The 14283-nt window shown below is 45.0% G+C and overlaps 1 protein-coding gene across 1 annotated transcript in view; it reads right to left on the bottom strand.

Moving 5' to 3' along the window:
- Positions 1–14283, bottom strand: part of tspoap1 (TSPO associated protein 1) — an 81275-nt gene that overhangs the window by 22635 nt on the left and 44357 nt on the right. The window contains 9 exon segments of the mRNA XM_077011697.1: positions 269–346; positions 748–925; positions 2439–2471; positions 3058–3108; positions 4171–4275; positions 4431–4553; positions 4793–4882; positions 5479–5562; positions 7881–8027. Of these exon segments, the coding sequence (XP_076867812.1) occupies positions 269–346; positions 748–925; positions 2439–2471; positions 3058–3108; positions 4171–4275; positions 4431–4553; positions 4793–4882; positions 5479–5562; positions 7881–8027 (889 nt within the window).

The raw sequence follows: 14283 nt of genomic DNA, 5'->3' as shown, positions 1-14283 counted from the left end.
CAGGCAGCGTGAGTAAACCACAGAAATGCTTCGGTGCTGGATGCTGCGGGACCTTGGCAACCATCCAGCCAATCACAGCCCACAAAACCCACCGGTACGTGATGCACCAGACCAGCGGACCGGTGGACAGTGATCACGACCCTGCAGTCAGCACCGGTACGGTGTCACCATGGCAGGGCCGTGAGCACTGGCTAAAAAGCAATGTATAAAAAACATAATAAAAACGGAAAAAAGCGTAATAAAAAACAAAACCAGCAGCCCAGAATACCCTGCTCGCTGACATCACAGAGGGCCTCGTTCCCCTCCAGACTCCAGAAGGCGATGTCGTCCCATGAGGCACTAGTGCCTGGAGGGGAGGGGGGGGGGGGGGGGTTGGGGTGGAAGTCGACAGGGGGCAGGGGGGCGGGGCAGAGGGAGGAGAGGAGGATTTTGGTTGGAGAGAATGGGGGATGGGCTCCGTTCAGCAGGTGTGGACAGGTGCTTCTCTCTCACACTACCTAACTCAGAGCAGCAGGTGTGAGTACAGGCAGAGCAAGCCGCAGGACACAGGAGTTTCCACAAGGTCGCGCATTAAGGTCACAAGGTCGCGCTTTAAGGTCAGCAATTGAACGAGCACTAGCTGGATGGTCACACAGGAGGGAGATTCTGCTCGTCATCCTCATTACAGAGGAAGATAAGCCTGCCGCCGCGGTGGGCCTCCTACGTGGGAAGGTGAGGCTGGGTGTGTGTGTGGGGCAGGCTGGTTACCGGTGTCTCCGGGCAGGACGAGGCCGTTGGGGAGCTGGGCGAGACCGGCACACAGCAGCCCCGGGGAGGACAGGTCCATCTTGGAGGCCTGCTGGCGAAACTTCTCCAGCTCCTGAGAGAGCAGACTGAACTGCTCACTCTGAGTACGACACTTCTCCTCCAGATCGCGCACCTTTGCCTGCGCACGCACGCACACACACACACACACACACACACACACACACACACACACACACACACACACACACACACACACACATAAATATGAGCAAGGGCACCTTTCCCTAGTGATAGCAGTGTGATACTGAAGCCACATTCAGGGCAAATGCTGCTGCACTTTGTGTCACGTATACACACACACACACACATGCGCACATACACACACATGCGCACATACACACACATGCGCACATACACACACACACACACAGTTTTGCCCTTTAGTTTGGTTTTGGAAATTCAGATGACTTATATTAATCCTCTGGAAATGAGCACAACTCCTCACTTGGATACCTGCTGGGCCATGTCAACCATGGGGGGCGTACTAACACACGGGAGGTGAGGAGTGTGTGTGAGTGTGGTGTGTGTGTGTGTGTGAGTGTCAGTTCTGCTGAGTGCAGGCTCTGAGTGAGAGCGCGTCTGAGTGAGGCTCAGAGAAACTACGGCCAGTTTCACTTCCGGCCCTGTGGTTCAGCTTCCTGGCAGACGCTGAGCAAACACACACACACACACACACACACACACACACACACACACACACACACACACACACACACACACACACACACACTCTTTCTCTCTCACACGCACTCGTGTACGCATGCACACTTTTGCTGTAAAATATCACCTAGGTGCATATGGCCTAAGACATCACATCAGATGTGACATCAGAGTAAATCGTAGGTCACTTTTAACCACAGTGTAAAAGGTGGTGAGACTAACACCTTTACTGCATGTACACGGAACACTGAACACTGTGTAGAGGGAACACACGCATGCATAAATGTGCACAAACACATGCTTGTGCGCATGCACACACACACACACACACACACCGGATATTTATGTAAGCGGAAGCTGGGGCTGGTGTGTAGAGCGAAGTGTATGAGTCAGGGATGAGTGTGTAACGCAACAACACTGCAAAGACTCTACAGTCAGTACCTGCATGCAGTCCAACGTGTTCTGCTCAGCGCACACAGAGAGAGAGAGAGAGAGAGAGAGAGAGAGAGAGAGAGAGAGAGAGAGAGAGAGAGAGAGAGAGAGAGAGAGAGAGAGAGAGAGAGAGAGAGAGAGAGAGAGAGGAGAGAGAAAGCTTCAGAATACACACACATGCTTATTAAGTGGTCAACCATAGGGAGAAAGACTTATGGTTAGTAGGCACTGCAGTCCAGCAATCCACTCATGAACTCCAGCTCCAGGTTTTGTAGAGGACCTGCTGAACTTCAGTCCAGGTCCGTTCTCTAAACCAGTCCAGCATCTGTCCCTAAAGGACCGGCCTAAAGGTGCCCCAGTTCACTGGTCATGCAGGAAGAAGCTGTGTGTGAATCTACAGGGAGACAGCGCCCTCTGCAGGGGACGCACACGCAGCTCACTGGAGCGCTTTAGAGCGAGTGAAGCAGAGAAAAAAGAGAGAGCGAGACAGGATGAGGAAAACAGATGGAGAGAGAGACAAAATGATGGAGTATGTTTACCAGCTCCCGTAGTAACACAAGCTGGATCAAATCCTACAGATGACACAAACATCATTTAGACAACTCAACATGCCACTCACACCACACACCACATATGCACGTGGCAGACATACTTCACACACATGTTCATCTTAACAGGTGAGCATGGTAAACACATCATTTGAAGAACTGACTAAACATTCCACGACTGCTTTGAAACAACACACACACACACACACACACACACACACACACGATAAGCACAGGGCCCCCGAGCTGCGTTAGCTGCAGAAGAGTGGTTCGTCTCCCCGGCAGACGCAGGGCAGGGTGGAGGGAGAGAGCAGCACATGAAATATTCACAACCTGCTGCCCCGTCTGCTGGGACTGTGGGGGCAACCGGGATTAGATGCATTATGGAACAGACACAGAGTGGTTAATAATGAATAGACAATGCGCAGTAAAGACGAGGCAGACTGCCACACACATAGAGGAAAGAGGAAGACACACACACACACACACACACACACACACACACACACTAAACAACTAATCATGGAGATGTGGAAGTGGACGTGTGTTATAAGCAGCCCGTGGGAAAGGCGGAGGAGAAGGTGAGGAGGAAGACGGGTGGGGTTCTCACCTCCAGCGCGTGCACCACCCCTTCATGTTCCCTCTTGGCAAACAGCTGAGCCTGGGGAGGGCGGAGCAGACCAGCGAAGGAGAAAGGTGTGAAGATGGAGATATGAGAGACGGCTCACACAGGAGGATCCTCTACATGGGCTGGTGGGGGGTGTGTGGTGTAGTGTGTATAGATGTGTAGATGTGTGTGGTGTGTTGTGTAGTGTGTATAGATGTGTAGATGTGTGTGGTGTGTTGTGTAGTGTGTATAGATGTGTAGATGAGTGTGTGGTGTGTTGTGTAGTGTGTATAGATGTGTAGATGTGTGTGTAGTGTAGTGTGTATAGGTGTGTAGATGTGTGTGTGGTGTGGTGTGTAGATGTGTGTGTGTGGTGTTGTGTAGTGTGTATAGGTGTGTAGATGTGTGTGTGGTGTGTTGTGTAGTGTGTATAGGTGTGTAGATGAGTGTGTGGTGTTGTGTAGTGTGTATAGATGTGTAGATGTGTGTGTGGTGTTGTGTAGTGTGTATAGGTGTGTAGATGAGTGTGTGGTGTTGTGTAGTGTGTATAGATGTGTAGATGTGTGCGTGGTGATGTGTAGTGTGTATAGGTGTGTAGATGTGTGTGTGGTGTTGTGTAGTGTGTATAGATGTGTAGATGTGTGTGTGGTGTGTATAGGTGTATAGATGTGTGTGTGGTGTTGTGTAGTGTGTATAGGTGTGTAGATGTATGTGTGTTGTGGTGTGTATAGGTGTGTGTGTTGTGTGTATAGGTGTGTAGATGTGTGTGTGTTGTTGTGTAGTGTGTATAGGTGTGTGTGTTGTGTGGTGTGTATAGGTGTGTAGATGAGTGTGTTGTGTTGTGTAGTGTGTATAGGTGTGTAGATGTGTGTGGTATTGTGTAGTGTGTATAGGTGTGTAGATGTGTGTGTGGTGTTGTGTAGTGTGTATAGGTGTGTAGATGAGTGTGTGGTGTTGTGTAGTGTGTATAGGTGTGTAGATGTGTGTGTGGTGTTGTGTAGTGTGTATAGGTGTGTAGATGTGTGTGTGGTGTTGTGTAGTGTGTATAGGTGTGTAGATGAGTGTGTGGTGTTGTGTAGTGTGTATAGGTGTGTAGATGTGTGTGTTGTGTCTGACCCGCTGGAGCCGTCTGATCTCATCCTGTTTGAACTTGAGGACGGCCAACGCCTGCTCATGATCCAGCTGCAGATGCTGCCTGCGCTCTGCTACCTCTCGCATATGCTGTAACACACACACACACACACACACACACACACACACACACACACACACACACACACATAATTAAAGAGGCAAGCTTTAATGGCTGCGTGAAGGTTGACACACAGAGTAAGAGGAGTAGCACAGCTGTGTTCTGATTGGTTGAGCTGGTCTACCTTCAGGACCTGCTCTAGGTTCTCCAGTTTGGCACGAAGTCTCTGGTTCTCCTCGAGAACAGAAGTGTGTCGAGCAGTCACTGCTGCGAGCTCCTCTCTCAGCTCTTCATTCTCTACCGTAGACTGGAGAGAGGGATGGAGGGAGAGAGGGATACATGGGGGAAGAGAGGGATGGATGGAGGGATGGACGAAAAGACAGAAGGTCAGAGAAGAATTCGTTGGTGCTACAAAACTGGTGGGACATCAGCTGGTAGGCGTGCGCGCGCACACACACACACACACACACACACACACACACACACACACACACACACACACACACACACACACACACACACACACACACACACACACAGGCTGACCTGGTCGAGCAGCTGAACCTTCCTCTTGAGGAGTTCAGCTTCTTCTGTTAGCCGCTCATTTTTGCAGCATGCATCTTCAAGCTGGCTCTCCTGCGCGTGCGCACACACACACACACACACACACACACACACACACACACACACACACACACACACACACACACACACACTTATTTTAATCTGACTGTATGACTTGCTTGTGCATTTTTGAGGAAAGTACAAAAAGGCCATAATGCCTCCAAGCTGTGCAGCCCAAGCCACCTGCTTCTAACACCACAACAATATGGGCCTTTTTACTGAGTGCAACTGACAAAAACAAATATACCACCTTTCAGTGGGGAGAACTAATGGAACATCCAGGCCAAGTGTAATGTCTCCAGTGTTTAACACAGCCTGGTGTCAGAGCAGTACATCATAGCGTAGACGTTATTGTTCAGCCCAAATCAGGCGTGCCCAGTGTTTTGACTTGTTAGCCACTTTTTTGAAAGGACAGCTTAAAGTGATCAACTAAAACAAATAATAATAAATAATAATTAATAATTATCAGTTTTGTTGTTTCTTCTTCTCATTGGGTGTATATTTTCTGTTATCTTTGTGTTGAGCAACATTCTCATTCATTTGTCATTGTTCCTCATGTTGAGAGAACAAGTGCTGAAATGTTAAGTGGAACACAGAGCTGGACTCACCAGATCCAGACATCGCTTCTGTCTCTTCGTCGCCTCGTGCTCCAACTCTTCACATTCTTTTCTCTTCTTGCTCAGCTCACCTTCCTACAAGAAAAAAAAGCCCACAGTTTAGTAGTTCAGCCTACTGCGTCCTGTCTGATGTGTTTAGTAGTTCAGCCTACTCCGTCCTGTCTGATGTGTTTAGTAGTTCAGCCTACTCCATCCTGTCTGATGTGTTTAGTAGTTCAGCCTACTCCGTCCTGTCTGATGTGTTTAGTAGTTCAGCCTACTCCGTCTTGTCTGATGTGTTTAGTAGTTCAGCCTACTGCATCCTGTCTGATGTGTTTAGTAGTTCAGCCTACTCCGTCCTGTCTGATGTGTTTAGTAGTTCAGCCTACTCCGTCCTGTCTGATGTGTTTAGTAGTTCAGCCTACTGCGTCCTGTCTGATGTGTTTAGTAGTTCAGCCTACTCCGTCCTGTCTGATGTGTTTAGTAGTTCAGCCTACTCCGTCCTGTCTGATGTGTTTAGTAGTTCAGCCTACTGCATCCTGTCTGATGTGTTTAGTAGTTCAGCCTACTGCATCCTGTCTGATGTGTTTAGTAGTTCAGCCTACTCCGTCCTGTCTGATGTGTTTAGTAGTTCAGCCTACTCCGTCCTGTCTGATGTGTTTAGTAGTTCAGCCTACTGCATCCTGTCTGATGTGTTTAGTAGTTCAGCCTACTCCGTCCTGTCTGATGTGTTTAGTAGTTCAGCCTACTCCGTCCTGTCTGATGTGTTTAGTAGTTCAGCCTACTCCGTCCTGTCTGATGTGTTTAATAGTTCAGCCTACTCCGTCCTGTCTGATGTGTTTAGTGGTTCAGCCTACTCTGTCCTGTCTGATGTGTTTAGTAGTTCCCCTTAGCAAAAAGAAGTTTATTCAAGTGTACTATGAGTATACTTATTTTTTACTAAAACTGAGTATACTTGAAGATGACTTTTAATAAACTATATTTTAGATACTTAAGAATAGTATAGTGAAGTATACTTGGCTCATACTGAAAAGTATAAACAGAAGTCTAAGACTAAGTACATTAATACGTATACTTTAGTATACTTTTGCCACAAAGTACTAATACTTACTATATCTTGCTCCAAGTGCATAATAAGGTCAAGTCATTGACTCATGCTTAACTTTTAATTCATATATTAATAGTGTAATGCTGGAGTTTAAAATGTTATGTTTATGTTAACATTTTTACAAGCATATGCACAAGTTTTGCTTTACCTGTCACGCTACAGCCCCTGACCCCTCCCCTTTCGACGTGTGTTTATGTTGTCTACGTTTAGTCGTCTGTGGATCTTCGTGGGTGTGGTTGTGTCTGAGTGTGTTAATTGGTCTCACCTGTGGCTCGTCTCGTGATCACTTGGGGCTTATGTGGTTTGTCTATTTAATGTGCGTTCGTGCAGTGTCCGGTGCTCGTCTTTGTCAGAGTCGATCATGTTTACATGTATAAGTGTTTCACATGCGCTGCATTCGCTTTTCATGTGTTAAATAAAGTGCTGTTTGTACCGCAAGATAGGACTCCGTGCCTCGTCCTTATATCGCACCCCAGCGTCACATTACCACGTTTTACAAACAAGGACTTGATCTTGGAGAGACCATTATGTTTATATTTTTTTACATGCAAATATGCACCTTTTCCTTTCATTTTCTCCAGTAAGGAAGGACTTTATTTTATATGTATTTGTTTTTGAAATGTGTGAAATGTTTGAAAATATATATCGAACTTGTTTTCAATATTCTGTCTTGTGATTTTGTAAATGCATCACATTCTTGTGTATATACAGTAAACTTTAAGAATACTTTAAGGAGTATATTTCAAGTACATAAATAGTAAGCTACAAGTAATATGCCAAGCAAACTTAAAGTAAACTAGTGAAATAACAGTATACTTAAAGTATACAATAAAAACAGACTCGAAGTATATAACTAGTACAATGGCAGTATATTGATAAGTGCTTGTGGTATACTTGTGGTATACGAGAAGGATATACTGTACCAAGTACATAGATAGCATATAGATGAGTATACTAGTTTTATACTATAAAGTGTACTTTTGAAAACTTAAAATGAACTTTAAAGTATACTTTTATTAACTAGAAATGTTCCAATTTAGTCTGAAAAAGTATTAAATTGGTATACTTTCTTGTACACTTAAAGTATATGGTCTGTAGTATACTTGCTATACTTATACTGAAGTATACTTAATAAAATGAACTTTAAGTATACTACTTTTTGCTAAGGGTCAGTCTACTCCGTCCTGTCTGTTGGGCATCACAACAACACTTAGTAATTTCTTTTCCAATAGCTTCCCCTAGCAGTCCAGTGTTATGATTTTCAGATGGCATCTAAATCTTGCTCACTAACATGTAGATCTCTCACCAGAAATTGGAGTCGATCGTCTTGCGGCTGTGGTTCCTGGTGGGCGGAGCTTGTGTCTTGCTTGGGCGTCAGTTGTGCTCTAGACTCCTCCTCCTCTCCAGACTCCTCCCCTTTAACGAGGGCCTCATTAACTCCTGGATACCCAACCTGGCAGGGATTTTAAACACAGATTTTTAAAAGCAGTACAAAAAAGTTGACAGCGCGGTGTTGACAGCGGCCCAGTTTTTCATGATGGATATGGCAGGACTTATCAAGGCAAAAAAAAATGTCCCATGTCATGCTAAGACAATTTGAGACTAAATTATGACAAATCATTAAAATGAATTTTTTTTATTTTTGCCACTTAGCTTTAAAATACTAATCAAGTTAGCAGTTCAGCACCATGATTTATTACCCAAAACAAAAGAATACATTACAATTTTTTTCTGGATATTGAACAAGAATTCTTTCTAATATTTACGAACGATGATTCTGGATTTGCTTTGGTTCCAACTCCAAAAGCACTTAGTGTTCTAGTTCCAGGACCACCAAGAACGCAAATAATGACTATTAAAAAATAACTATTAAACAAATTACGTGACAACATGTCGCAGCAATCTATTTCTAAAGGCCAAGAGGTCAGAACCCTGCCATTAGTAATTAGCACTAGCATTCAGTACACAATATAGGGGACCTGATGACACTGGTCTCATCAGTGTTGTATAAAGTATTCGAGACCCATACTTGAGTAAAAGTACAAGTACTCTATCAAAACATTTACTTGAGTAGAAGTTGAAGTGTTCTTTAAAAACTTTACTTAAGTAGAAGTACAGAAGTATTCAGCATTTTTTGTACTTGAGTATTGCAAGTAGTTTAGTCTAAAATTTATTACTCAAGTACTGAAAGTAAAAAGTACAAGTATTGTGCTTTGAATTAATTAAAGAAAGCCATCAAAGTTTGATTATCAATTGTTTTTATATATCACTTACAAATCAAAGATGTCAAAGATCACAAATACAAGTGTTCTGTATGTACTTAAAAGACTGGGGTTAACACTTCGTACACAAAAAACAGATAACCTATGTCCCGCTACGTTGTAGGTTTGACGCAAAAGTACAAATTCGCCATAATTTAGCTGAAAAAACGAGGTGTATTTTGGACGTAAAATCCGTCCGTCGGATTCTAATGGTGAGCTTACTGCCCTGTGTTTACCCCCAATAAATGCCCTTACCCTATAAAAACACTACACTATAAAATGGGCACATGATTAGTCAGCACGTCGCCTTTATTGCCAGCTAATGTTAAGTGAATTCTGCAGCACGCCATGAACATAATTAGGTTAGTTAGCTAAGATATCTAACCTAACTAGTGCTTACTGCGCTCTTCTGCTGTTACCAAACACGGTACCATCTCTTTTAATGAGATAAAAAGCGAATTATTTAATAATTAATTTCGAATATATGTGTATTTGTATAAATATGTAAATGAAGCTGAAGGTGCTGGAAAATACTGAAAATGGACCTTCAAAGTGCCGTACAAGTGCATGAATTCCACCTTGTAACTTCACACGGACAAAAATCGAGAGGTGCACGACCTCGCGACGCAACTGCGTGCGTGGTTAACGCGCATGGGCGGAGCCACCGCGATTGCGTCATTTTTGCCGCGCGGACCCTTGCCGCAGTAACAGCGTGTCAAGTGAACCTAGATTACAAAGCTCAAGTGTTCAGTGAAGGCAGCAGCAGAGTTAACGAGACGCGACCGGAGCATGCGCAGTTTTCATAAGACAGCCTGATCGCTTGACCCGGTGACAGCGCCAGCTAACATGTTTATAATTGTAACGAGTAACTATACAGCACGTAAAAAATATATCGGAGTAAAAGTATTAAACTGATGGAAAATATGTAGTGAAGTAAAAGTGGAAGTAGGAGAAAAAAATAATACTCCAGTAAAGTACAGATACAGCATTTTAGTACTTAAGTACAGTAGCGAAGTAGTTCTACTTCGTTACTATACAACTCTGGGTCTCATCATCTAAGAGTTAAGGGTCAAGCTTCCACAGCTAATCTTAGAGACTACGTGTACTTATGCTCTAAATGGAATTGCACCATAATGCTCAAGGTTATGACCTGGTAGCTGGTTGAAACAACCCCCACAACATATCCATTAGCAACTTATCCATTAACATAATTAGCGGCTCCTGTGGTCATATTAGCCTTAGCAGAACATACTTTCAGTTGGAGAGCTAGCTGCTAAAGAAGCTGTCTAGGGGAGGCCTTTTAATCTGACCATCAATTGATCTGAAGGACTAGACACATATGTATGTGTATGTATGTGAACTATTCTAGACATACTCATCTACCAATGTAAACAAAAGTGAAGCAAAAAATGAAGTCCAGAAAATGAAAAAATTATAAATAAACAGCGCTTATTCAGATGCAGAACTGATGTGCACCATCAAAAAACCTGGACATACACCACCCCCCCCCAATCCATCCTTATCACTTCAGGAAAGGCAGTGTAGAAAATGTGTTGGACTAAGACCCTGAGGACTGTATATGTATATTTGATTATAAAATCTGAGCTTTAGATGCTAGCAGTTTTCACACGAGGAGCTTGGCATGAGTCTATGTTGTAAACTAAAAATGAATTCTTATTTTTCTTATTTTAGATCACCTGGTTATCCTTGAAAATATCTCTAACTGATGTTTCTCTCTATGGCCCTTGTTCTCTGTCTGTTTGTTGTGCTGGGTTACATAACAGTATGTTTCAGAACATCACGCTTGCCTGCGTGTTCCCCACCTATTTCTATAGCAGTTCTCCTGATTTCAGCACATGGCACTGTACGTCTATCCAGTCACACACAAAGCAGTCAAGCAAAGCGCTGTGAACCTGCAGCTACGGGAATCCGCCCGCATGCGTTCACGTGCGTTTGAAGGGGAAAGGGGGTAGAGTGTGTCGCGTTGGGCCTTCTGGAGGTGGTGGATTCAGACTCCATGCTCTCATTAATCCCACACCCTCCATCCACACATTTCTCCAAAACCCACAGCAACACACGCTAGCCTACCCACACACACAAAAATTAACCAGGACTGGAGAAAACCTCTCCATGTACAGATGTTTGATTGGTTACTACGGAAGGAGGTGTGTTGAGGGGCTTATCTGTTGATTACAGAGCATGGGACCGAGACTTGTTTTTACCACCATATTCTTAAAATACATCGCTGGCGGCAGCTTTAAGGCCTCCAGGTCCAGTTCACAGGCAAAACTGTGGGACATGTTTCTGCTACTCAACACTAAAATGGCACTTGTGCTTTCCAGCTCAATGTTTCGTGTTCTGGAAACAAAAGAATAAAAAAACCCCATTCATTAGAACCATGTTGTAGATGCAGTTAGAGGTGACGGCACACAGCAAGCCACAGTCTCCCACAGCCCTGCAGCTGGGGTGATGTCACATCCAGCACATCATCTCCGCCACTGCTGTGGTCAGACCCCCCACCAAAGTGACACCTGGTGTGCAGACGCCCTGTGCTTATCTGACCGAAGGTACAGAGAGTTGCTGATAGACAAGTGCGTAGTGACAGAGGAGCTACTGTATAGAAGTGTCCTGTGCACCAACCCATTTAACCATGAGCAGCATGTTTATCTAGTTTATCTAGGTTGATCTAGTGAACCTGGTGGATGTATAGAGCCTCAGGTCTTACATTAGCCATGCAGCTGGGTTAGTGGTGTACAACATGAGTAAAAGCTGCATTCAAACCTTAATGCAGGTAAATCCTATTTATTATCATTATGCTAAGAATACCTCATTTTACAGCACTGCTTGTGCTCAAGTGCTGTTCAACAGCCAGAAGACGTGCTGCTACTTGAGAAGCTAAATGCTACATATACCTGCAGCTACAGCTAACGCTAGCCAAGAGAGCACTGGCCCCTCTCTGCTCCCAACACAGGGCCCACGCCACAGTGCTAATGCCAACCCTGGGGCTGTATCCGGGGCTGTATCCGGGGCTGTATCCGGGCCGTACTACCTATGCCACTGTGCTAACGGTGGTCAGGCTGCCGCGGTAGGCCCGTGTGTGCCGTAAGCACATTGCGGTAATCCCCCGCGGTCTGCCGAACGGGTAACTGGATCACTTCTCTTAAAAGCATCTTAATGGATTGGCCCAGCTGCTGTTTGTTTTAAATTTGACATATTTTACATTTTTACCAAACTACATATCGATGCTTTAAAACTGTCCATGCTCACACACAGACATGACTCCCCAAACGTCGCAAACTGGCCAGGTCTAGACATCCTGACACCGAGACCGGCAGTCTCCGCTCAAACAAGCCGTGACTGATTACCCAATCAGCCACGTTCCCCCGGCAGGCGTGTTTCTCACATACGTGACTAGAGCACGCTCTCTACACGCATGTACTACCAAAACCTGACATCTACCAGGCAGGGAGCATCCACTTAGAAGGGAGCAGTTGTCACCATGGTACCAAAGTAACCATGGTAATGACCAGAGCAAGGAGGACATGAAAGTGTAATCCAGGCTAGCAGTCGGAATACGACCCTTGTACTGACACGGTGATGGCGCCTTATATCATTCCAGCTGCTGTATGAAAGACGTTCGGCACGCGTGTGTACACTAATAGCAGGCTAGTCACAGCAGGCTAGTCGAATCACTGAGGCACACACGCACACACACACACACACACACACACACACACACACACACACACACACACACACACACACACACACACACACCTACCCTCTGCCTATGAGCTGGGGGACAGCGAGGAGAAGACCAAGCTAGGCCGTGTGTTTCAGAGCTCAGGACAGCCGGTCAGTTCTTCAACTTGCTTAGGGTTGGACTCTCACCCACCATAGAGAACCCTCTCACCGCTACCACGGCAACAGCCAGAGGGATTACTGGACCGTACCATTCCCCTGTCAGAGGAGATTAAAGCACGCACAACATGGCACCTTTCTGTGTGAGCATGTGTGTGTGTCTTCGTGTGTGTGTGTGTGTGTCACAAATGAGCAGATTAGCAGAGCGCTCACTCTGGTCCAGGCTATAGAGTGACAGTAGGAAGTTTCACAGTGAAACTTAGTGGTCAGCAAATTATACGCAGTTTCATAATAACCGACAACATACACAAATCTAGAATCTAAAACTACTCCTGTCAGGCTTTCAAGGACTAAAACACACTTGGGTCAAATTGTCCACACAGATGTAATGAGCTTATGTTGAATTGTCTTACTGTCTCTGTAACTGTATTTTAAGATTTTCCGGAAGGTCCAATGGCTAAGAAACTACCTGAAATTTCAGACAATGCAAGACGTTACCAAAGCCATCAAACTAAAATACATGATGAAATTCCCATGGAAATTTTGCCTTTCTGAATTTCCCAGGAACACACCAGCTCATCTCTGTTCCTCTATCAGAGTCGCCGTGTAGAGGCTCGTAACTCTGTACCCCAGAACCTCAATGACCTGAGGACTTATCAAGCTGTAATGATGCTCAGGGTACATGACAAGTTACTGAGACATTGACATTTTTTGTTGGGGTTTACCCACCACTGTTTCTGGCTTTTGTTTCAGTAAGTTGTTTGGAAATCACAATTGCATGCTTCTACATAAACACTCTACTTTCATGACAATTTCACTGTAGCATGAACTTTGAAATATATAATAAACAAACAAACAAACAAATAAATAAATCGTTACATTTCACCCAAAAGCCAAACATCCCTAAAGTTTTGTGAGCAGCGTATCTCATGACCCCTAACAAACAGCTTCGGCACGCTCTGTCAATGTGTCTAATAAACAAACAAGCTCTGTCAGAAGAGCGTCTTTTGAAGCTCGGTCAGTGGTGTGAAAAGCTGTGTGTCACTCCTTTCCCCGGGGTGTCTTGTTCTCTCTCCTGTCTCTCTCTCTCGTACTCTGCTGAGGGTCAGGGCTTGGTGAGCTCATTAGGCCACGCAGCAGACCATGTCACATAATCAATTATGTATGAGCACCAAACAGCAGTCTGTCTCTCTCTGACACACAACACACACGCACGCAGAGCATAGTGCTGGGGGAGTGTTTTATGGCAGAACCGTCACGCGGATCAGGACAGCACACCAGAAGGCAGTACCCTGGTGGAGTAATGGAGTCACCCCACCACAGGGGGCCAGGCTGAGGGTGCTGACTAAGGCACACAGCATGACCACGGATGACCTTAACCGTCACTTAACCGGATGGTGATGCGGGTTGTCCAGACGAAAGAAAAGCGCCATTTGGACGTAGAACCTTCATTAAAAATAAGTACATTTGGCATGTGAGACTCCTAGAGATGACTTGCACTATGGAAATTGTTGGGCCCCTCCTACGACCACAGAGGGCTGTTTATGTGAGATACAACACACAGGCAGCAGGAATGTAACTATATGT

Source organism: Brachyhypopomus gauderio, chromosome 7, assembly GCF_052324685.1.
Source record: "Brachyhypopomus gauderio isolate BG-103 chromosome 7, BGAUD_0.2, whole genome shotgun sequence".
Lineage (NCBI taxonomy): Eukaryota > Metazoa > Chordata > Actinopteri > Gymnotiformes > Hypopomidae > Brachyhypopomus > Brachyhypopomus gauderio.
The sequence above is the reverse complement of the archived record's forward strand: the minus strand, read 5'-3'. Positions and strand labels throughout refer to the sequence as shown.